The sequence below is a fragment of the Hemiscyllium ocellatum genome, chromosome 16 (genome assembly GCF_020745735.1).
Source record: "Hemiscyllium ocellatum isolate sHemOce1 chromosome 16, sHemOce1.pat.X.cur, whole genome shotgun sequence".
NCBI lineage: Eukaryota > Metazoa > Chordata > Chondrichthyes > Orectolobiformes > Hemiscylliidae > Hemiscyllium > Hemiscyllium ocellatum.
In genome coordinates, this window is record NC_083416.1 from 974,660 (window position 1) to 1,000,459 (window position 25,800).

At 39.7% G+C, this 25,800-nt stretch overlaps 1 protein-coding gene across 2 annotated transcripts in view; it reads right to left on the minus strand.

Moving 5' to 3' along the window:
* LOC132823310 (fibroblast growth factor receptor 4-like) overlaps positions 1 to 25,800 on the minus strand; it is a 63,289-nt gene that overhangs the window by 13,844 nt on the left and 23,645 nt on the right. For both annotated transcript variants that reach the window (XM_060836984.1, XM_060836983.1), the window contains exons 3-16: positions 19,199 to 19,462; positions 16,997 to 17,086; positions 13,990 to 14,159; positions 11,646 to 11,769; positions 10,199 to 10,389; positions 9,759 to 9,897; positions 8,446 to 8,639; positions 7,727 to 7,872; positions 6,990 to 7,111; positions 6,268 to 6,378; positions 4,923 to 5,113; positions 4,228 to 4,350; positions 2,994 to 3,064; positions 1,710 to 1,847 (exon numbers count right to left, since the gene is read on the minus strand). In XM_060836984.1, the coding sequence (XP_060692967.1) occupies positions 1,710 to 1,847; positions 2,994 to 3,064; positions 4,228 to 4,350; positions 4,923 to 5,113; positions 6,268 to 6,378; positions 6,990 to 7,111; positions 7,727 to 7,872; positions 8,446 to 8,639; positions 9,759 to 9,897; positions 10,199 to 10,389; positions 11,646 to 11,769; positions 13,990 to 14,159; positions 16,997 to 17,086; positions 19,199 to 19,462 (2,074 nt within the window). The remainder of the gene's footprint in view (positions 1 to 1,709; positions 1,848 to 2,993; positions 3,065 to 4,227; positions 4,351 to 4,922; positions 5,114 to 6,267; positions 6,379 to 6,989; positions 7,112 to 7,726; positions 7,873 to 8,445; positions 8,640 to 9,758; positions 9,898 to 10,198; positions 10,390 to 11,645; positions 11,770 to 13,989; positions 14,160 to 16,996; positions 17,087 to 19,198; positions 19,463 to 25,800) is intronic.

Genomic DNA, 25,800 nt, shown 5'->3' on the forward strand with positions numbered 1-25,800 from the left:
TAGGATTGCGGAGACACTGCCCAGGTGTGTGGCAGTTATTTTCTGTCCATGAACCACTGTTCTCCCTCAAGGTGCTCTCATTCATACTCCCATCATGATCACTTCACTCGTGCCCTTTCTGTTGACTCTTACTAAGCTAAACCAGACTGCCATTGCCCATGCTGTGGAATTAGAGGTCAAAGTTCAGATATCAAGGTTCAGAGTTGCATGAGGCAAATGTGTTGTTTGTTTATTTCACTGGCACTAATTTTCCTTTGGGATATGGAAGAAAAGATATTAGAGAAAGGTTTTTTGTTGATATGTTAACTTTCAGGATTTTAGCCAAGAAGATGCTGTGATGGTCTGAAATGGGGAGATTGTCATAGAATCTTATAGCATGGAAACACTGTGAATGGGGATGAGGTCTGAGGAAAGCTGGGGTCTCATTGATCACTCACGGACAGCCCAATGTGGGGTGAAGGGACATATAATGCTACCTCCGACTTGTTCTACTAGACTGGCCTGCAAATACTGACTTCCATAGACTGTGCCCAATTGGTAGTGACGTTCTTTAGCCCGCAGAAGGTCACTATGAACTTTGACACTCACTCTAGTAGAGGCCTACCTTCTACACTTCATGTAGTAAAAGCCATTGCTTCAGGAGCCTGTCGGTTTGCATCATGTATTCCTTGGGCTTAATTGGAGATACAAAAGCCCTGGTGTGATTGGGTGGCAGAGGACACTCATGAGATTAGTAGACTAGTAGATATTAAGTATTCCTTGTCATGGCTCCAGTCTCTCCCGCCTCTACGTTGCTGCGGTTAACCAATGTTGACAGAAATGGCAAAAAGTCTCAGGTCAAGGGTATCATAACTGGTGTCAGAATTTGCACACCAGAAAGGTGGGCGTGGTGGCTCAGTGGTTATCATTGCTGCCTCACAGCACCAGGGACCCAGGTTCGGTTCCAGCCTCGGGCGACTGTCTGTGTGGAGTTTACACATTCTCCGCGTGGGTTTCCTCCGGGTGCTCTGGTTTCCTCCCACAGTCCAAAGATGTGCAGGTCAGGTGAATTGACCGTGCTAAATTGCCCGTAGTGTTAGGTGCATTATTCACAGGGAACTCGGTCTGGGTGGGTTACTCTTTGGAGGGTCGGTGTGGACTTGTTGGGCCGAAGGGCCTGTTTCCACACTGTAGGAAATCTAATCTAAAGACCAAGAACTGATGGGCCTGCCATTTTCACTTGCTTTATCTTCTCTAGTGCTGAGTCCAATGATGCAATGGAAATTTGCAGCCACCAAGTTATCCCAAGCCATACATAATCAGTCTTCAGGAAACGCTTGCACTACCCCATACATTTACTGGGTGTGGCCTTTAAGTCTGCAGATACAATATTTGGCTACAGCTACCACCTTAGCATGATGATAGATCAAAAACGCTGTTACAATAGAGTTCTGGTTGGAACTAGCTAACGTATTTTCGCTGTTAAGCTGTTTTTAAGTTGCCCTTAAGAATTTTACTAATGACATTTAATAAACAGTCGTCTCTAAGCTTTTCCTACACTTCATGCTGTCATCAACAGTCAATTTCACCTTCCCAGTGAGGAGCAGTGTTCACAAAGGACACTGGGAATGTAGATTCTGCATTAAAAAAAAGCTAGTAACAGGAAGTGGGGATGAAATATTTAATAAGTTCATATGAAGAACCAAACACAACACAAATAGATTACTTACAGCTCATGTGTACAGTTAGATGGTTTGTCCATTCGATGACCTTCCTTGAGAAGTTTGAAGAGCTCTTCAACAGGGATTCCTGGATAGGGTGAGCCACCAAGTGTGAAGATCTCCCACATCAAGACCCCAAATGACCACCTACATTCCAGTGGGAACAAACCAAACATTCATGTTAATCACTCTGTTATCTACTTACTTGAAACCATTCAATGCAATAGTCATCAGTATGTGATTGAGAGAACTTCTAAACGAGCAATAATAGATTTTCTTGAAACTTATGCAACAGCATCAGGAGCAATTTTATTTTCATACAGCGAGGCTGGATTAAGCAAACTGTTCATGATTCATTCCAATTTAAACTAAACCTAATTTATTTCAAGGGATTACAAGATAATTACAGATGGTGAAGGGAGCCATTTGTTCCATTTGCATTCAATCCAACCATTCACCCTTTGTAGTATTCAATTGTTGCTTAAAGCATTTCAAGATTTTGCTTTCATTACTATATTTAATAACCCTTCATGTGGATAAATGTTTCAAGAACTCATTTAAAATACTTTTCTCCAGTTGGAAATCGTGTCCCCTAGATTTCTTCTCATAGATTAACATTAATATCTGGGTTAACTCTTTCTGTACCTTTAACATGATCTGCAACCTCCTCTGTACTGCCTCTAACAATGTACTGATTTGTTTCAGATTGGTAGCTGCAAGCATTGCTTCCACAATCAGTACTAAGTGACACAGATTTCTTACTTTCCAAGCTGCTATTGTGATGGAAAGCATGGAATCTGAATCCTCTCCTTTCCCCCACTTTAGAATAATGCCTGATAGATACATGGTTCAGAAGATCCTAGCTTGCCTCCTAAATGGGATTTCGCAAGTGGCACAGATCAGCTTGCCTTAACTGGGCCGAGGTATGAAACAAACAGATAGCAGTGCAGTTGTTCTGCCCCTCTTATTGAGGCAAGACATATAACATGTTTAACACTCTCACCCACACTATCTCACATCCTGAAGAATTTCTTCAATTGCAGTGAATTCCACACAGTTTATCATATCCAGGATGAATTAATTCAAAACTTAAATTAGAGCTTCAATCAGTGAAGCATGTTAACATTTAGACAGAATGTCTAAATTGTCAATCTATTCAATAGAAGGTGTAACCACACAGTGCCTGGGAGGCTCCTGTCAATCATCTAAACTAACTTTCTTACACTCTGTACAACCTGCTCACAGTCAGGGAAATCCAATACTTAACAGCACTTAAACATTATCAGTACTTACACGTCACTCTGGTGTGTGTACACTCTGTCGAACAAGGCCTCTGGCGCCATCCACTTTACTGGTAAACGACCCTGGAATGAAACATCAAAGTTACCATTAGTAAGCCTAATATCTCCTTTGGAAAAAGTCAGTGCACTTCCACATTGACATCTGTGACAAACTGTCAGCTATAGGCTCATAAATCAAGGTTTCAACTATTACAACCATATCTGCACAGGAACCAACCAGATTACTTAGTTGGACTTTAAATTTTTGAATTTATTTGTATTTGCTTCTTTTCTCATTTCTGATGTGGATGTGGTTTTATTAGTAAACAGAATGCTCCAAGAGTTTTCCCAATTTACAGGAACTTTCTTCAAGTAAATATAAACTAAAACAAAGCTTATGGATTTGGGAGATCCCAGTGCTGGCATGGTGTGTGCGCTGCTCTCTGCTGTGCTGGGTCACCTGTCTGGGGTAGGACACAATGTGGCTTTGCTCGTGTGGTATTATAAAGTGAATTTCCTGACTAGTTTTCGGGTCACTGGCAGTCCTATAACGGAGTCTATCCTCTGTATCCTCTAGTTAGTGGGAAGGTCCTGATTTTCTGCCTCACTTAAAGTTTGTTACATCTGTACTCAATATAAGCTTACATTTTGTTTTAACCTTAAAACCATGCCCGATCGCAGTTAGTCAATTGCTTTTTCACTCCCCAGTCTATGTTTTGGCATCCTTGAATGAACCCCTAAGTAAGGGCAGCACAGTGGCTCAGTGGCTAGCACTGCTGCCTTGCAGTACTAGGTACCCAGGTTTGATTCCAGCCTCGGGCGATTGTCTGTGTGGAGTTTACATTTTTTCTCTCGTCTGCGTGGATTTCTTCCGGGTGCTCTGGTTTCCTCCCACAGTCCAAAGATGTGAAGGTCAGGGTAGATTGGCCATGCTAAATTACTCTGCAGCGTCCAGAGACGTACAGGTTAGGTGGTTTAGCTGTGGTAAATGGTAGGTTACAGGGATAGAGTTGGGGGGCAGCATTGGGTGGGATGCTTTTCCGAGGCTTGATACAGCATTGATGGGCTGAATGGCTACCTCTGTACTGTCTCTATTTGTCTCATTTCAGTCCTTGATGGATTCACCTTCTGAAGAGTGAATTCAAACGGGGGAAGTGAAGGCCTGTAGATTCATAGTATTTAATTTTAACCTTATTCCAGCAAAGTGCAACATCCAGCTGTGCTTACCAGGGCACGCTGCTACTTACATTGGTGGTTTTCTTATAGTAATCAATGTTGTTCACTCCACGTGCCAGACCAAAATCTGCAATTTTCATTACATTATCTTCAGTTACCAACACATTTCTTGCTGCCAAGTCACGATGGATACACTGTAAAAGGGGTCAAAACAAAATAGTTAGTGGACTCAGATCTCTGTCACAAGTGATAGAAAATAAAGGCATATGGTAGCAGAAGGAAAATGTGACGATATTACAAAGACAGATAGTATCATGCCTATTCAACATAGGTGTTCAATATATTGCCCAGTGGCTTATTTGCTGTCCGAGTGTCTAAAATGTCAGTCCAGCAGCTCTCCTGCAGTGAGAGGTCGGATGTAAATTATGTTGGACAGCTAACTGTCAGGCCTGGAAAATCTGCCTTTCATTGCTGTTCTTGCTAAGTCATTGTAATGTGAGCCACATTCCCCTTTTGCATGTAAGAAGAAGTCAATGTTGTTTTAGAACCATCATCATCTTTGTAGAACATGGGAAAACTAAGGCAGTGCCCTTCCCACGTTGCTCTGTTCACATAACCTTTCACCTATCCCAAGGGACCAATGCACATACCCAGACTCCCTGTAAATTTAAATGAATAATCCACATGGTCCTCAACAACACAAGCTACCTACAAAACATCTGTCTTGTTGAGTCAACATGGAAAGGTAGGTTAGTTGATGACTTACCTTTTTAGATGCCAAATATTCCATGCCCCGTGCCACCTGGTAGGCACTAGACACCAGGTCTTTAAAGGTTAGCTGTTCTTCAGGCACCTTTGTGATGTGAAAGTTGTAATCCATACCAGGTGGCCTCCTGGCCCTGAGGTATTCCCGTAAATTACCTTTCGCTGCATATTCCACTATTACATACAGCAAACCTAGGGTATGAATGGCAGCTTTAAACACAACTCTCAGAACATATTAGCAAGACTATATCTTTCATGATGTTCCACTGAACTTTTAGTGTTGCCCTTTTGCATGTTATACCTGTGATCCAGGTTCAATGTGCTCAGAATTAGCTGCCTTTACACCCAATGTGATGCTACAGATGGCTTCAACAAAGTGGCCATTCTTTAAAAATGAATCAATTTTAATAGGCAATTTGAGTAAGTTTCAAGCCCACCTCAATTCTATTCACCATGTAGATGGCACAGTGGCTCAGTGGTTAGCACTGCTACCTCATAGCACCAGGGTCCCAGGTTCGATTCCAGCATCGGATGACTGTTTGTGTGGAGTTTGCACTTTCTCCCCATGTCTGTGTGGGTTTCCTCCCAAAGATGTGTAGGTCAGGTGAATTGGCCATGCTAAATTGTCTATAGTGTTAGGTGCATTAGTCAGAGGGAAATGGGTCCGAACTGGTTGGGACAAAGTGCCTGTTTCTACACTGTAGGGAATTTAATCAGACATAGAACATAGAACATAGAACATAGAAGGATACAGCGCAGTACAGGCCCTTCGGCCCTCGATGTTGCGCCGACCGAGTCCTACCTAATCAGACAAATGCTCGTTTCTGGTGGCATTGCTGAGTAGAAACTCTTGCCGTTTTTTCCAAAATTTCTCTATCTTCGGGTTTGCACAATCTCCACAAGCAAAGATCAGCTGAGAGCTGTCCTGAGCCATTGCTTTTAATATCGGTGAAAGTTTTCAGTGCTGTGTTAAAGTGACCAACAATAACGCTCACAACAATGCTGGGAAAATCTCCCACCATAGTCAGTAGAATCCAGTATTTTTACTATAATAGATGGCACTCGTGAGTATTCTGATGTGTATGAGTGTTCACTCAGTATATCAGAGCATCATGCCATGTACATTTCATTGTGGGTATAAGATTGCAATGAGTTAAATTGCAGTAAATCTCACACTATTGTATTTATACAGTATAGCATTGTTCATTCCTGAATACTAAGTATACATCGCAGTTTCTTGTGCACTATTATGTTGTATAATAATTGATCATGCACAAAACATTTGTTAAAAATACTGACAATTTCTCTGCTGTTCTTGGGTATCTACACCCACCATACACGCTCACCATCTTGTGTGCAGGCACCCAACAAGTTAATTATATTTTTATGCTTATCCATCATCTTCATCATCTCCATTTCTGAGATAAGATCTGCCAGGTCTTTTTCTGTAGCATCATCTAGATGAAAATTTAACATGTTATAATATAACTTCCCTTCAGGTTAATTTCAACAAGTGGAAGTAACGATTATATTTTTTTCACACGACATGGCCAGCATTTATAGCACATCTGTATTTGCCCTTGCACTGAATGACCTGTTAGATCATTTTAGGGGCAAGTTAAGAATCAACCAACTTGTTGTGGAGTTTGGAGTCACAAAAGCCAGACCAGGTCAGGAAAGCAGATTTCTGTGCCAAAAGGATATTACAGAACAAGATGATTTTTTTCACAACAATCAGTAATAGTTATTGTGGTCACCATTCACTGGGACTAGTTTTATATTCCAGATTTATTAACTAAATTCAAATTCAACTAGCTGTCTTAATGTGTTTTGAACCTGTTTCACACAAGTAATCCAGCGGATATGACTACTGTGTCCCCAATTTTCCACCTGAGGTCAGTCGGAGGTGCTTGAGATATTTTACTCATGGCAGGTTTAAGTGATTAATTCTCCTACTGGGATTTAAGTTAGGAATTAGACTGGGCTATTAGTTTCCTACTGGACTCAACACAAAGATACAATTTGAAATACAAAGTTTCACCTTTTGGGAAAGTGTGTTTTTGCTCACCTTTCAGTGACTTCACTGCCACTGTAACGGCTTTATCTGGATTGTCCTTATCAATGCCGTAGGCCTCTGCTTTAACCACCTGTCCAAAGCAACCCTCTCCGAGCGCTTTCCCCAGTACTAGTCTGAAAAAGGAACCGTGATTTCAGAGATTACTGAAAAGTATGGTTGTGAACCTGTTACTCAATCTTAAAGCAGGCCATTTGCATTCTTTCAACGTTATTTTCCATATGGTGATGAAACGTCTTTCAGAAACACAGGCAGGAGCAGTCATTCTGAGAGAAAAAGCCAGGCTTCTAGCATTGGCTCGCTAACATGATTTCAGATTCCCTGGAACTGTGTTATCAGCACAAAATCATATGCAAGATTGTTTGGTTCATGTTTTATATAGGCTTTTCTATGTAGAAAGGAGGCCGAAGGGGCAACTTTTTCACGCAGAGGTTGGAGCGCGTATGGAATGAGCTGCCAGAGGAAGTGGTGGAGTCTGGTACAATTACAGCATTTAAAAGGCATCTGGATGGATATAGGAATAGGAAGGGTATGGAAGGATATGGACCAGGTGCTGGTAGGTGGGACTAGATTAGGTTAGGATATCTGGTTGGCATGGACAAATTGGACTGAAGGGTCTGTTTCCGTGCTGTCCATCTCTATGACTCTATACACCGTCTTCAGTCTGCCCTAATTACAAGGTTTGAAGTTTAGTATTTGTCTGCCTACCTCCTTCTCGCCATCATACTTACTTATCTCTCTGGAATTCCCATTTTGGATCCATTGGTAGTTCAAACTCCACAACACCTGCCAACATGAGTGTGCCACTGGAAGATAGCCTTGCAACCCTCACCAGGGAAGCGTTTGACTTCATTGAGGAGTTTGATTCTCGAGAAAACTGAAAATGAAATAAAGTGAGTGATTAGACTGAATGTTAGCACAGATAAAATAATATCTCAACTGCTCCCCCTCCAACCCCCCAATTTATCTCCAGCAAGACTCAACTTGTGGTCATGTAGATTGACTGAGCAATGTTATTGTTGAATTTTGGATGTTTAGTGCAGGTATTAACAGGTCAAGAGTCTGCGTCACCAACTGTAGTTTCAGACCATGTAACGTACTCTGTTAGCCTGCTTCTGTTCCTACTGTGTGCTTCTGTATAAGAAATAGAGATTGTGCTGAGTTAGCAAGCCTTAGTCAGAGTTCTTATAGGTTACAATTGGTCTCAGCATCTCGAGATTTGAGAAGATATAGTCAGGATTGCCAATCTTTGTGGCCCCCTATTGCAAATGTTGAGTGAGAGCAGGAACCAGCTCTGATCCAATGCTGAACAGCCTGCCAGGCTCAAAAAAGGAGAGAAGATACAGGATGGCTGTTAATGCCCATGTAACCAAAATGGATGATTACCTCTAGAGACAAAGAGGAAAAGAAATGGAGAGCAAATGGAAACTATTGTTTGGAGTTTAATTACCTGTCTTTTGAAAGGGAACTTGGAGAGTTTCTGCACAGGGAGTGGATCAAAAGCCCTCTTGGTGGATCGTGCCTGCATCCGGCATAATATAACAATGACCACTGACAAGATGATGGCTAGGGAGGTGGCAGCATAAATCAAGATATCCGTGTATTTAGCTCCAGAGAAGTCAGCTGTTTTCAGGGGTTCCTCTTCTATGAAATAAGACATAAAATAACTCTCATGAATATTCTTTACAATTTGCACCTATAACTACCGAAACCATTGAGGATATGTCAACCAGCGTGCAAAAACTATTTCTTATAGGTACCTAAACCAGAGTGCAGATGAAAGGTGAAGGTAGTTGAGTGCTTTGTGCGTGCCTGTTTCTTCCAGTCAGGATAGACATAGGAGGATTCCTCAGCCCAGACAAGCTTGGGACTACTTTATATTTGAGGGTCATGGTGTGATGTTACCAGCATTGCAGTGCCTTTTTAATGAGGAAAAACTTCTTCAGCCAGAGAGTGGTGGCTGTGTGGAATGCTCTGCCTCAGAGGGCAGTGGAGGTCCAGTCTCTGGATTTGTTTAAGAAAGAGTATCTCAAGGATAGTGGAATCAAGGGTTATGGAGATAAGGCAGGAACAGGATACTGATTAAGGATGATCAGCCATGATCATATTGAATGGTGGTGCAGGCTCGAAGGGCAGAATGGCCTACTCCTGCACCTATTGTCTATTGTCTATTGTAAATTAACAAACATTAGAGCGCAATTGTCAGGACCAAACCTGGCAGCAAGATGTGATGGCAATTAATCGAGGAGCCTTAACAGGAGTGGTAAGTCTATACACCTCTCTTCACTGAAGATTACTTGTCCTTCCACGAATCACATTCAGATTCCTGATGAAAGCTTTATGCCCAAAAGATCAACTCTCCTGTAACTCGGGTGCTGCCTGACCGGCTGTGCTAGGCTAGCAGCATCTATGAACCTGTCATTGTATGATCATTGTGCTAATGACAATTCATTTATCTGCGGGGTGAAATCCAGCTCAAGTCTTAACTTCTGCCCCCCCTCCCACTGTGTTGGCACTAATGTCCCTGCACCCAATCCCCGCCCTAATTTTAGCAGAAGACTGTCTTTCAATGTTTAAGTGAGTTTTAGGAATTAAAATGACACAGCATCTCAGGATGAAATTTCTGCCAAGATTTACGCATTGTCTACCAAACAAAGCCTGCAAAACCTCAGGTAAAAATTGATCCCACAATCTTTACAGAAGTTTTTACATTCTGTTTCCACCAGTTCAGATTGGTTCCAACCTATATTCAGCAGAACATACCTGGTAAAACTGTCAGCCATGCTGAGTGGTAAGAGATCCCAATGGAATTGCCTGCCAAGCAGGTGTACTTTCCTGCATCCTCAAATGTGACATTATGCAGGTAGAGGACTTCAATTTCCGTGCTGTTGATATCAGCAGTCTGTGAAGAGAGTAAGAAATACATCAACTTTCAGTTTAACATTTTGCAAACACAGCATCTGTATAAATGGTGTTTTGCAGGTGCATAATATTGGATTACAGGGAGATGAAATAGGAAATAATGTGGCTATTCAAGTACATAATAGCATTGTTTGCACCAAAATAATAATAATAGCATGCTACTGTAAAGGTTATTTGAGAGCCAGCTTGTCCAGTAAGTGCACTCTAATTGATTGGTTAGAACCGGCTTTAGAATGCCTATAGTCCCTAAAAATTTTCTATTTACTGGCACACATACTTACCTTTAAAACTTGGACGTAGGGGACTTCATCTGGTCCATATTTACTTCCATTCACCTCCACGTGTTTCAGCCATTGGATGTGAGGCTGGGCATCACTGAAGACTCTGCAATGGAACTCTACATTGCTTCCCACCACCACGGATTTGTTAGCTGGCAGACCCACCTGCAGGATAGGTCGATGAGGAGATCTCTCTGTGGAAGAACATGTTACTTTATATAAATATGTATATATTTTGGATACTGCATGTAAGGATAAATAAGCTTGCAATCTTGAGAATCTATGTGTGCATTATAATTATACACAGAGTTCAGGAAGTTCTGGTACTTAAGTGTCTATTTATTTTTGTCGCTGCATTTATTTAGCCAATTGTCTTCAGTCATCCGCAGACTACTCTTAATGGGAAGAAAATGGCACTATGGCAACACTCTCCAAATTCCTTATTCACTGTTTACTTGCATTGCTAATCATAACAGAACCTAGCTGACTCCTTCCATTCTTCAAATAATTTCCAGGCAGAAATTGTCAACATCAACTCCCAATGGAAATAAGATATGGAGGACAGATAAACAGGCAACGTAAGATGGAGGATCAGAGCAACTCATAATGGGTTCCATTATTACGGATAACAGCCTTGTGACCTTTGATGTTCCTTTGAAGTTTTGTTGTGCACAAAGATTGTGGTCAAGCCCTACACTGATGTTAATTGCAACACTAATAACATTTTAGGTCAACCAGAATCATCATATCGGCTCAGATCCAAAATCAACCACAACCAAGTCCAACAAAAACACCTGGCTTTCACGGAAACTTTCCAATCATTTGTAGACGTTTACTCCTGTTTGATTGTTATCAGCATTTGGAATTTAGATAACATGAATCGATATTCCACATGCAAAATTCTGCCTTTATCAGAATCATAATAATTGGTGCCATTTTGCCTATAATAACCTGACTCTAATTAGATTATTTTTCCTGAAATTGCATTCATTCCATTTTGGTGGCACAATGTTAAGCTCGAGTATCACAAGCCAAACAAACAGGCCTAATATGGCTTAGTTATGTATACTGGCTAGAATTTTTAGTCCCCAATATTAATTTTCAAAACAATCATGAACTTGGAGAGCAAATCATCTCAACAGTGTTGAAGCAGAAAATCCAAACTATTACACATACAGATTAGCACAGAAGATCAAAGCATAGAAATCATTGTTGCCAATAATAGTGGAAAAATGTTGTGGTTTACCCATATGACATTCCTCTGTTCTTTATTTTAATAGAAACATCACGCATTTAGTTTAAAGGGATACAGTACAAATAATCAGAGTTAATTCAGCAAAATAATTATCAGAATCTATAAGAACAAGAACCAAGATTAATTAAAAATGTCAAAATTCTTATTATTATTCCCCCCTTTCTATATCAGTTTGATTTTCTGTCAATCACATACCTAAAACCTCCAGCTGATAGCTGTGATTGATGCTGCCATATTTGTTCTCCACCACACAGGTATAGTTGCCACGGTCAGATGGTACAACACTTTCCATCACCAGGCTCCAACGCTGATGCCGCAGCTGACAGGATAAATTGAATTTTAAAATTGCAAACCAGTTAAAAGGCAAACAAACTTGCAAAAATCACTAAAACAAAACAAAATTAATACTAACAAGAAATCAAACTAAATCTCTCAGGATTGTATTCTTGTCTACATGGTATTTCTATCATTCTGTTAGATTAAAATCAATGAACAGGAGGAATTTTGTACACATGTAAATGCTGTCCTAGTGAGTACTTGTTGGGTCGCTGCCAAGGATATTTTGCTGAACATCTAACCTCCCTTCTATTTGATTTAGCAATGCTTGTTGGGATAACATATAACCATGTTTGTTATAATGACATCATGTGTGAAATGATGTGATCACAAAGTTTTAGGTAATACATAGTAAATGAGATTTGGCAAACAAATTTTGTTGAAAACAACATCCCTTTAACTTCAATGGTATTCCTTAGCCAACACGGCTATTACTAATCTCAGGGACAGCCAAAGCTGGACAGTGACGGACAGGCAGGTGAATCTCCTGGGTCTCATGCTGAAGTGCTCAGGGGGATATTTTTCAGACCTCACACCCAAGCCCAACCCTAACTAATTCTACTGTGGATTCAGATTTGGGCTATCGATGCTGGATATTTCATTCTGCTTACAATATACACTTAAATAACTTTTTTGGGTCTGTTCTTAGAAAGAAACTGCATTTATATAGTGTTTAACTTATCGCTAGGGCACATCAAAGTAACTTACAACCATAGAATTAACTCCGGTAATGTAGACAAATACGACGCCCTTCAAACAGTAACAAGTTATCTTGTTTTTGGTGATCTTGACTGAAATAGTTATTGGACTTATTAATTTGTTTAAACAGGAAGTCTGGCTTTATTTTAATGTTCATTTGAAATAAGGCACCCCTAACAATGTTCTGCTTCTTCAGTATTACTCTTAAGTGTCACGCTTGTTCACCCAAGCCTAGCGAAGGACTTGAACCGGCAACCTGAAGACCCACTAGTGAGAGAACTGCCAACTCAGCCAAGAAGCTTATTTCATGATAGAATACAATGAACTGAGAACGCTTTTTAAACAACATTAGCAATTCTGTCAGAAATGATAAATATGAATTTAAAAATGTTGTTCACAAACACATCTCAGACATATTCCTAACTTCCTAGAAAAGAAATCTACAGCTATCAAACTCGTTCTTTTTTTGTTGTTAGTTATGGCTTCTGCTCTGCTGGCAGAATTCTAAATGTAAGGAATGCATCATTCATTCATCTCTTCCTTTCTGATCATTTATTATTCATATAAACCACTTTCTTTAATGTGATATTCACACTGCTGCTCGCAGTACCCCAGGCTTGTCTTTCAGATGGTAATGTCTTTTATACAGCAGCTTAGCTCGATATGAACCTCGTAATGCCAATGTCAATTCTGCAATAATGTAGGAACACTCAGGTGGTTTGAAACACAATATTGAATATGTAGGGTTGTGTTACATCAAAGCAATACATTTAAGAAAACAAGAAGGGTAGGAATTGTATTGCTTCACACTCCTTTCCTTAATGGATTAGTTGGTGGAGGATTAGGTACCTGATCTCTGATGGACTTGTGAAGTTTGCCAACATAAATTAAATCTCTTGTGGTTTTGTGTGCTTGGCTAAATGGTTATGATTTAAGGGAAAGAGTAGATATGCTCATTAATGAGGGGAGGAGTGGAAGTGCGAAGACAGTAATGTCTCTAAAATCCAGACCCAGGCTAATATTCTGGGGACAATGATGAAATTTGAATAAAATATAAAACAGAGACTTAAAAGCTCTTCTAATGGTAACATATAATTATTGTCAAATGACATAAAACCTCATCTGGTTCATTAATAGCCTTTAGGGAAGGAAATCTGCCATTTCTACCTGCTCTGGCTTATGCGTGACTCCATACCCAAAACATGTCTCTGAGATGGTCTAGAGAACCAATCAGCTCACGAGTATCTGAGGATGGGCAATGCATGCCAGTCTCACCAGTGACATCCACATCCCAAACAAGAGTAAATAGGTCATTACAAAGAAGGCATACATGATCTGCATTGTCAAATTCCAGGAAAGGTCCCATTGATCAAGAAAAGAATATTTATCAACCTTTTTAGTTAAATTCAAAATCTCATTTGAGTGTTTTGAATGTGAACCTTCTGGATCTAAGTGAACCCTTATCCACAGAAATATGTTGTAGATGGGTGAAATTGAGTTATACCTTAATGCCTCCGATTCTCTGCTCTCCCCTGAACTCCCGACCATTCTTCAGCCAGCGTATGGTTGGAATGGGATTTCCAGCAGCTGGACAGCGAAATTTCACTGTATTTGCAGCTGGAACCACATGTAAATGCTTCTCCATACGCTCAAAATGTGTCCAGTACGGTGCTCCTGAGTGTTGGAATGGAAACCAAGGAGGAAAGCTCTTCAGTTAGAAATTAGTACTTTTTCAGCCAATAACGCGTACCTGCGCTCACCTGGGCTCCACGTTGATAGCAACAATCAGTGAATTTATCTATTATGAAAAACAATTGTTTCATGGTCTATTTAATCAATTGATCCTGATGCTCAAGACAGGTTGATTTTGGTCAGAACATTAGTATAAGAAATGAATTTGCTTCATATTTGTGGTACATATCTTCAATGAAAGCACACAGCAGCAATATTACAATGCAACCATGCAACTACTTGAACATACATCACATTTTTCACATCATCAAAACAACCCAAAAGACTTCACACTCAATAAATCACATTTAGAATGAAGTCATTTATTGTGTGGTGTGACATGGCAACCAATATATATGTAGCAAACTCTCACAAACTGTCATGAGTAAACCACCTTAGATCAGAGATCTATCATTGGTGGTTTGTTTGAAGGATAAATGGTACCTATTTACTGCGAGGGCTGTCCATCAGGTACCAAGACATCTTACTTGCTATTCTTCAAAAAGTACTATAGTACCTTTTATCGTCACTTGATAATGCAGACAGCCTTGACTTAACATTTAATCTAAAACATGACACCTCCAACATTGTAGTGAGCTCTCTCATTATTGCACCTCAGACTCAGAGACAAGAATACTACCACTGAATTACGATGCACTATCATGCTGACATTACAACAGGTATATATGTTGAGTGTATACATTGAGTGTATACATTGAGTGGTAAATTGCCAGTCAGGATTTGCTCATTTAATGTTCAACGGACTTTCAAAAGACATTTGTAAAAGTACCACATATCAGGCGTGTCATATTGAAACCCTTTGGATTAAAAGGTCAGTAGCTGTATGGACATAAAACTCACTAGGTGAGAGTGAAGAGTCATGGTGACAGGCTATTTTTCAAAACTATTTTTCAAACTGAAATATATAATGGTGTTCCTGAGGATTCATCATTATATCTCCTACTGTTTTTGGAATGCTAATAATCTGGATTGGAGGCTAGAAGGCACAATTTTGAAATTTGCAGAATATATGAAACTTGGAAGCAGAGTAAACAATAAGGAAGAAAATAATAGAATTTGAGAGGACATAGGCCTCTCAAATCCAATGCAGAATATTGTTGAGATGTGAGAGTCTATAATCTGGAAAGTCTGCCGAAGGTGTACAAAATACCAGTTCATTCTCATTGGCACTAACGTGCCCTTTCCCAGGGACCATCTTGTAAAATGTGAAGGTTGGGAGAGATGTAAAAGAGATTTACTCATTTGTTTCCAGTGATGACAGATTACAATCACATGAATAATCCAGAGGAGCTATTGTTACTTTCCAGGGAACAGAAAAAGTTTAAATGACATTTGGTCAAGATATTTAAAATCTTGACTGGTTATACCAAGAAAAACCAAGCCTTATGGAGATAGGACCATTAAGCACATTCTGAAATACTGCTTTAAGTCAATTTGCCAATGAATTTCTGCCTTCAACAGAGTCAACAGGTTCAAGGTTCAGAAATGGTCCCACTCCCTCAATATTTTCAAATTTTGAAATGTTTGGCCTGCTATGTTCTGAGGCTGAAGGATTGCTAACCAGAGAGCTCAAATTTAGGGGGATTGGCAAAAGAGTCAGAGTGAAATGAGGAAAATTGTTTTCACATGATGAATAATTAGGATGTTGAGTCTTAAGAGTGATGCATTCAAATTCATAACAATAGCTGCTTTCAAAAGGGAATTGGATTAATAAGGAGAAACGAAAATGAGATATAGGGAAACAGCCACAGAGTGAAACTAACTCCATAGCTCTTTGAAAGGGAATTCTGCTGTCATTTAGCAATAAACATAACTTGAATGGGGATGTGTAGGGTGGAGGCAAATTGGGTTTTAATGGAGTACTTAGGGCAAACTTCTGAACTAACTCCAGAACTGCAAAAGTTTGACATACTGGTCAACCTGAGTCTAATCTTTTAATGTGAATCTATGAGCTCTGTGTAATGAAACTCAAAAGAAACATCAAACACGAACTATTTGAAACTCCCCCAAAGCTACGGCACATTCCTTAACATTCCTACCTAATCAGCTCCACAGTAATTGTCTCAATTAGCTGGACTGGGAACTCCTGTGGTAATTAGGCAACGCATTTAGCAGCAGACTGATCCTCAGAGCCTGAACAATTAGAGCAAAGACAAATTGTCGCCCAGAAATACACAGAGCAATTTAATTGGGGAGCTGACTGGTTGGTTCTCAAGTCACTCAGTTGCTTCTTAAATTTAGAGGCAAGTTAGGGTCCTGAAATGTTCCAACAATCCTGAGAGCACAGCCTCACAAAGAGCTGATTTAAATGAACATTTACAAATGTGGCCAAGAAACGACCAGTATGATGTTAGGTGGGTGAAAAGCACATTGTCCTACTATTCCTCACTCTGCATCTTACCATGAAACAGCTACTAATCAACATGCAGATCAAAACTAGGTGTTTCCAGTGCTGCTTATTCTTAGTTTCTACTTGATAATGTGGAAAATTGTCCTCATTTGTCTTTGGCACAAAAAGCAGGTGAATCCAATAAAGCCAATTATGGCCCATCCCTCCAGCTAGCCTCAACCATGGGCACATTTTTGATGTGGAGGAGCCAGTGTTGGACAGGGATGGATAAAGTTAAAAATCAGACAACACCAGGTTATAGTCCAACCTGTTGGACAGTACATTTTTGGAAGAAGACATCAACATTTACTGATGCTCAACTCCAGTCTCTTCGGATTTATTTTTAATCTGTGTGATCTAAATAGCTGACCTTTCTGAGGATAAGCATGACCGTCATTGGTATGTGGAGTTGAATCTTCAGATCCACCATCTTCATCATCATCACCAGAGGACAATGAGTCTGAAACAATTAATATAGGGGACGTTAGAGATCATAACCTGCAAACTTACACTATACCCTCTCCACTCTAGATTTCACTGAATACAGTGTAGTAACTGGAAGAAAGGTGCTGTGATTGATGAACCATTGCTGTAGTATTGTATTACATAACAGTTCTGTCAGTGAGGCTCCAGCCTGCCACCCTTTCTCAGTACTGGATTGCAACTATGGAAATGGATATTAGGTGCATTGGAAGTAGCTTTTCCAAGTTACCATTCATCATACAAGTGTAGAACGCAGAGAGTCTGGGTGTTGTTTGGTTTGGATATTCACAAATTCTATATTGTCCTCAACTCATTTGTGTACATATGCACTACAGAATTTGTTGCTTACTGTTGTGAAGAATCACTAGTACTATGTTGTCAGATATACTTGTGGAATAATTTTCTTCAAGTTCTAGCAGTTTTTACTCAGTTCTATTGACTCTTATAATTACATCAGTGCTGTACCGTGGACACAAAATATTGTACAGAGTTGTGTGATCAAACACTCTCTATATCTGCATCCATTATCAAAATCAATAAATCTTCTGATCCAAATACAATTAAACAATTCCAGATGAAATTTCCCATTCCCAAAACTACAATGCAGTGGGTACAGCCTTATTCAACAAAATCTAAAATTGTGGGAGTCAAATACAGAATAATGAATTGTGGTTAGTTTAAAATTGAAGAGGCAATCCCTTATAAAGGTGATATTCAGTCTTGAGTTCTAAATTGGTATTCTTGTAAATATTTGAGACTGCACTTTTAGTTTAATCAAATAAATATGTACAAACAAAATGTGCATGTACCTGCACACCTAAATTCCATTAAGCCATTGATTACCTGGCAAAGAAATTATTGAAGGCCATTTCAGATTGAAAGATTTTTATTTCAAATATATAAAGAGGATTTTAATTATATTCTGTAGTGTTATATTGATTAGTGTTCCCCTCATATAGAGAAGTTATCCTGTCGCATTTAAATCCTAGCAGTTAACAGTAATTCAATTTGGCTCCTTATATGCTGTATTAGCAAACCATTCTTAACATTGTGCTGCATCATTTAAAAAACAAATTTCAAACTCAAATTATAGATAAGTCTACGGTGCAGAAAACCAAAAAGGTGAAAACAAAATTATAAAGTAACTTAGATAAAACAAGAGATAGTGATTAAGCAAAGTACTTAAACTCATATCTAGAGAAGGCAATGATCTGGGGGTATTACTGCTGGACTGTTAATCCAGAGACCCAGATAATGTTCTGGGCACCCAGGTTGGAAGTTCACCATGGCAGATAGTGGAATTTAAATTCAATAGAAAGAAATCTGGAATTAAGTGTCTAATGATGACCATGAATGTCGCATCAACATGTTGACTTTTAGCTGCTCTGAGGAGAAAAAGTGAGGACTGCCGATGCTGGAGATCAGGGCTGAAAATGTGTTGCTGGAAAAGCGCAGCAGGTCAGGCAGCATCCAAGGAGCAGGGCTTATACCCGAAACGTCGATTCTCCTGTTCCTTGGATGCTGCCTGACCTGCTGCGCTTTTCCAGCAACACATTTTCAGCTCTTAACTGCTCTGGGTAATTAGGGATGGGCAATAAATGCTGGTCTAGCCAGTGATGATCCCATGAAAGAATAGAGAAACAGAAAATGAAGCTGTATTCTGAATACAAATGTTTCAAAGACTTGCTGAAGGCTTCCCTCAAAAAATGTGACATAGATGTAAACGTGTGGAAGACTCTCCTTCAGAAGAAACCAACTTGGAGGAAGCTCCCATATGAAGGGACACAATTCTTTGAGAACAACAGTCAGCCAGAGGAAACATGGAAAAGGAACCAGAGAAAGAAATGCCAGAGATCTCAAGGTCAAAGACCAATTCCACCTCCAAAACGTGTACTTGGCAATATCAGATCCATCAGCCACACAAAGACACACTGAACCCGTGACACAAAATTTCCTCCGTGGACGATCATTACCGGGTGTTCGTCAGTGACAATATTCCGAAAAGCACCAACACATTTACAATTAGAAATATTTATTACTATTTGGGTTTCGGCATCAAAGATTTTATTGAAGAAATTGAGAGTTGTACCTGCTATGGTAACTGTGAAATTCCTTAGAACCTCGCCTGTTCCACGCACCACACAAAGGTACAGGCCAGAATCATCGTATCTCATCTCAACAATTTCCAGAACCTTCCGGGCCACGTGCACCCTGTCATCTGACAGAAGTTGCTTGTCTTCTTTGTACCAGTTGACATTCACAGATCGATTGGTGTCACATGTTAACTTGAATCCATCACCAAGGTTCAGGAGGAGATGATCCTGAGCTTCGGCAGTTTCACTGGCAAATAACACTATAAACGTAGAAAAAGGAAACTTTTATTATGATGACATGACCCATGACGAATTGCTTCATATTCTCTCTCCCTTTTGCACCTGTCTGTATCTTATGAAACATTTTGTACTTCCTGCCTAAAGGAAAACACAATGACATCTAAAAGTAAGATTTAAGACATTTATGTCAATATTTTCCATTTATAAAACTGTAATTGTTTGGATATATCAACATTTTGCTACACTTCATTTACATTATTACCTCAGGTTCTGAAGTTAGAACAGAACCTGAAACCTGGAAGATCATAGGACAGAGCAGAGTTTTGAGGGGCCTTTTAAAGTGGCCCCTCCCACACTGTCGTGGAGGAAGTGACAGAGGAGATGCCATCTTCCGGCTCATGGTGGGTAAGTTATGAATTTTGATGCAGTCAGCAACAGAGTTCTATGGGAACTGTCATCAGAGTTGGGATTGCACTCAAGTAGAATTTCCAGGTCTCTCTTTCCTCATCTTAATATTGAGGGTTTTTCCAAATTAAAAACAATTGACTGAGTTGAATTTTGAAGCTTTAATTGTCACCTAGGTTTCATTCATGCCCTTAAGAACATTAGTACTCATTGAAAGCTTACATTTTTTGGATAGCCTTATGCAAAAGAAACATAACCAAGAAATATTACAAAATTCTAAATCTAATGCATTATGACAACTCTTAGAAAGACACTCTATCAATGTGTCCAGATGTAATATTACATCCCAACCACCATCCAGTGCTTTCCAGGTCAAATCTCTTCTATCCTCACACAGTAGATAAACATAAGGAATCTAGCAGCGAGTTAAAGGTTACAATGGGATCTCACCTACTCCCAAATACCCATAGAACATACCTGTAGTTTAGTCAAATTTCAACTATCTAATTTCCACTTTGCCCGACAAAAATATTCCTAGTTCTAACAAGGTCAGGATTGACTCCAAAGTGCTATAAACATATCAATTTACAATGGTTGAATTATGCATATCATACCTACAAAATCCTTGACCACACCTGAACTACTGTGAGCAGTTCTGGGAGCCACACCTTAAGAAGAAAGAGATACAGGATAGATTTACCAGATTGATACCTGTGCTTCATGGGTTGAACCATTCGGAGAGATTAAACAAACCAAGCCTGTATTCCCTGGAATTTAAGGGAATTTTATCAAAGCTTCATGACATGGCTCAGCATCAACCTCGGCACAAGGTGTCTTCATTATTCCTCTGGTAAAAGGAAGAAAATCGCTGATAGATTTGACTAAAAACCTGCCCTCTGTAGATGAACCCTGTTATCCTGGACTCATTATGGTAACAAAATCAGTGATTCTATGCAGCAGGGTCAGTAATGAGGCTGACGGATAATGAGGCAAAAGCCAAATCCAACAACAAACACCATTCTACACCAGACCATTCCACCCAAACAGATGACACTAATTCCTGAAGAAAATTCTTGGGTTTTTTTTCAAACCATTCTTCTCTTAAGTACCAAACAAAAAAGCCGTTAGCAAGTATGTAATGCAGGCCACATATGAGCCAGGCTGGAGGCTGCAGCCCTCTATTTTACAGCTGCATTGGATTAACTAAAACAGCACAGATGGAGGATTGTGAGAAAATACTCTGAGCTAATTTCAGACTGTTTAAGGTCTTTCTTGATTAGATTAGATTCCCTACAGTGTGGAAACAGGCCCTTCGACCCAACCAGTCCACACCGACCCTCCAAAGAGTAACACACCCAGACCAATTTCCCTCTGGACTAATGCCCTTAGCACTATGGGCAATTTAGCATGGCCAATTCACCTGACCTGCACATCTTTGGACTGTGGGAGGAAACAGGAGCACCCGGAGGAAACCCACGCAGACATGGGGAAAATGTACAAACTCCATACAGACAGTCGCCTGAGATTGGAATCAAACCTGGGACCCTGGTGCTATGAGGCATCAGTGCTAACCATTGAACCACCATGTCACTGCTGAAGCTAAATGGGGGTTTGTTCAGTTATCAGACCCTTCTGATACCTCAAACACTGTATATGCAAATGTAATCTTGTATAAGTAAGAAATGCCTTTGTTTATTGAATAGAGTCAAACGTTTCACCATAGGCTACTGTACAGAACTGAACTGCTTTAGGGACTATGAATGTATCTACAATAGTTTTATGAATAAAGTATATTTTTAAAATAAAAAGTTCCAAACTGTTTTAAGTTCATCTCCTGCAACTGGTAAAATCTTGAGTATTTGCTTCCTTTTCCCTACCCAATAATTTAATTCTAGACAGGTAGTACAAGATATTGTCTGATGAGGTCAGTTTCCATAGTTCACATGGGTTGGATTAATATCTCCATCTCAATTACTTTATGAGGAATGTCCTTCTGAAGTAAGGATTGGTTCTTTCAACATGTAAACTATACTCTCCCTAATCATTGCTATTCCTGTAACCTATAAAAGTTCAGGATCTGCTCCTGCATCTTGATATGCTGTGGGTGGAATTTAATCCCCTTGCTGAGGTGTGCTTGGTGGTTAGAGGGGCATAATCAGGTAGGAGGAGGGGGGAACCAAACCTGCTTCATGCTCCCACACCGATTAGCTCCCTGGTGGGGAGTTTTGAGCAGAACCTTCTTGCACTGCTGGCAATTGAGGTCCTTAAATGGACAATAAATGCCCACTTAAGGGCCATAACTCACCAACAGCAGTCTGTTTCCCTGACAGGAGTATGACGAGTACCTGGTGGTCCTTCCATTCAAGAGAGTTGCCATTTTTGATGCCAAGGGAGGCCCAACTTTGACCAGTCAAATGCCAAAAATGACACTTAATACAGTCAGCTTTGTCTAAAAGGGGTGATGCAGAGGGAGACCCACATTATTCCCTCTAAACCCAGACCTGTATATGTTAACGCCATGATCAACTCTCTCTCAAGCTACACCATTTTAAGTTTAAACTTTGTTGCAATCGGTTATTTATCCAAATAAAATCAGAAAGAACTGCAGTGCAGTAAATCAGAGACAAAAGCAGAAACTGCTGGAAAAGCTCAGCAGGTCTGGCAGCATCTGTGGAGAGAAATGGGAGTTAACATTTCAGGTGAGGAAGTGTCACTCGACCTAAAACGTTAACTATGATTTCTCCCCAAAGATGCTGCCAGACTTGCTGAGCTTCTCCAGCAATTTCTGTTTTTGTCAGTTATTTTTCCAATTTCAGATCTTCAGAACTAAACTAAATTTCTCCCTCAATTTAGTTGCTGCGATGCATACTCCTAGAGTGTTTGTTACCTCCAATTAAAAGTCATTGAAAATAAGCCAATTTTGTGACTGAGTGAAAAATGAAATACAAAGGAGGGCATTTGAATGTAAGCACTACAGACTGGGAGCTCTTGCCAATTACAGCCCTTATCAATCCTGCCTAACATTCATGAGATAACACTGACCTTCAAAGTACAAACACTTCAAGGTGCACTAAACTCTGTTGAAGGCTTTTCTCTGATCATTTCTCAGCTGGGATTGGTTGGGAGGCTGTAGGATGACAATGGCCTGATTTTTCGTTTAGTTACAGGATTGCAGTCATGGTCACTTATTTGTATTACGTCAGAGTGACATTAAAGACTATTATGGGCACAGACACTGAACAAGTTTCCTCTTTGGCTGTAATTGGCAATAAAGTTGCAAAGTGTATTCCAAGTTGAATTAATTTTCCAAAGTGCAGTTGTCACTCAATTTTCTGTTCGCACTCATTTACATTATCACAACATAAAATCACATGAAAATATTAACCAGTTGGACACGATTCTTGATATAAATTAGCACCAGGTACAGTTTTTCTGAAAATGATTCAGTCACAAAAAATAAGCATTTTAATAAGTATCTATCCATCATCTGTGAGGGTCCTGATTTTTAATAGTTGAAAAGGACTTTCTAAAACAGGTAAAGAATCATTTAATTCATGTATTGCAGTCAATTTCTTTGTAAATGATGTAGGTGTTTTAACTTTGAAAATCTCAAACGTGTTTAGTTGTGGTCCTGAATCAAAAACTTAATTTTAAGAATTTTCATAATGGCCTAGGAATGGGCAAAACTATCCAAAACTTGTACAGTGGTCAGTCTAGGGTGTGACCTTCCTTCTGAACAGGGTAAAAACCAACATACAAGATTGTGGAAACCCTGTGCCTGAAATTTCTCAATCTTTTGTGCTGATATAACAGATTCTGAGGTCAATGACATTACAAGAACCCATACAATCTGGGAGAAACTCTATCCCGCTATGGGATAAGGAGGCATCAGTTTCAGGCTGCAGCAATATCAGCAAGCTTCCTTCATGCTGGTCTGAGCAATCCTTATATAGGATTGGATATTACTGTTATAAAGCTGGACTTGACAAGTTTGGCCTTTCAGCGCAACTAAGAAGAGGTGACCTAGAATCAGAGAATGATACAGCATAGTACGATGCCTTTTGGTCCCAGGTACTACTCCCCAGACTTTCAAAGAATTGTCCTGCTTGTCCCATGTCCCATATTTTTCAACAGTGTACCATATATATTTCTACATTTCTAAAGGGTCCCATAATTATGAAGGATTATAACTGGGTAAATTGTTAGCAGGGGCCAAAGAGACATTCGCAGAATCATAACAAATTCCAAAAAGCTGCAAAAATAATAAAAGAGTGACATTAGAAAATATTTTATTCACAATGGGGATATTGGGTGTGAGGTTCTGCAATTCCTGGTCACAAATGATTGTTGAAGCTGAATTCATAAGTTATTTTTAAAAACAGATGATTGTTTGAAATGCGAAAACTGCTCAGCAGCAGTAGGAGATTGGGATTAGACTCGTGACCCCTAGGGAACAGGAACCGGGTCAGAGTGGCCTGTTCCTATGTTAATAGATTCTATGACATCTTACTTTACATTAACATTTTTTTTGCATGTTTATCTCTTGAGAAGAAATGGCCGTGATGCCTCTTTCTTTAACTACACCAGCACAAATGTGAGACAGATTTTCATTTAAATGAAGCAGATTTATCTGACTCAGCCTAATAGTGAATGATGACACAAAGATGTCAGTGCCTACATCAATTAACTCATACAGCGAGAATCAGACGGTCACACATAATGTGAGATGTTGTCACCCTGATGTTTAGCATTTCTGCAGGGACAGAATATTCTCCTGTAGCAGAAGTTACAACTCTGAAGTTTTAAATCAAGCATCCTATGCAATGGGGGAAACTCAAGCTCTTTAAATGTATGTGCTGCAGCAGTGTTTTTTTGTTGAAAATCAATGTCTTTCTCATCACCAAACTCCCCACCATCCCCCAAAGGGTCATGACCCAATACCTGACATGGGAAGACAAGAAGGAATGATTTGCTGCTTGCTGAGGCATGACCTTTCAACCTTAGCCAACAACCCCACAGTGACAAGGACAAAAGTACGTTACTTTATAGGACTGGGTGCAGTCAGAGGCTGAGACTCTGCGGGTGTCTTGGAAGAGGTCACTCACTGGGAATCCTGACAACTCCATTGACAAACACGTCAACCTCTGACAGAGCTTCAAGTCAAAGCGTTTGGGTTGAAAACTTGAGGGTGTGGCTTCAAAGAGACTAAAAGTCACTTCTCGGTCACATTCTGAGCAAAATAGCAAAGTGCTCAACCTGCATTGGAGGACCAACAACTGGAGACAAATAATAACAAAAGCAGCTATACCCAGATCCCTCAAATCTTACCAAAGCTCTGGATTCCTGAGAGCTAAAATAATTAGAAACACCTCATATTTAAGTAACTAATTACTCACAGGAATGTTTTGTTTGTTTGATTTGATTTACATCAGTTATACAGGTAGCACAATAGTACATTTTAAATGTGTACCATTGAGATTAGTACGAAAAATATTGCACTTTTAATATTTAATCCAATATTTAATCCGGTGATCAGTGAAACAGGATTCCAAGGTGTAACTGTGGTAAAGCCACAAAAGTTGGATGGTTTGAAAAATGCTAAATATGGATGAAGACCTTTGGTTCCATTGTTCAGCACTTCCTGTGCCCACTGAGAAATAAATGGGGCTGAAATTTGCTGGAAAGATAATGGGGTGTTAATGAGGCACTCTGTTATTAATGTGCAAATTACCCAGCAGGCTCAGTGGATCAAGAGATCCACTGCAAATCATCAGAACGTGTTGGTCAATTTATGCCACTATACCTTTTGCTTTCCTCAGTGTAGTCATTATTTTAGAAAAACTGTACTAGATTTGCACAGTAATTGCTCATTAAATTAGCTATGAAAAGGTGGGACTTGGTTTGATTTGATTTGATTTATTGTCGTCACATGTACCTCATTACAGTGAAAGGT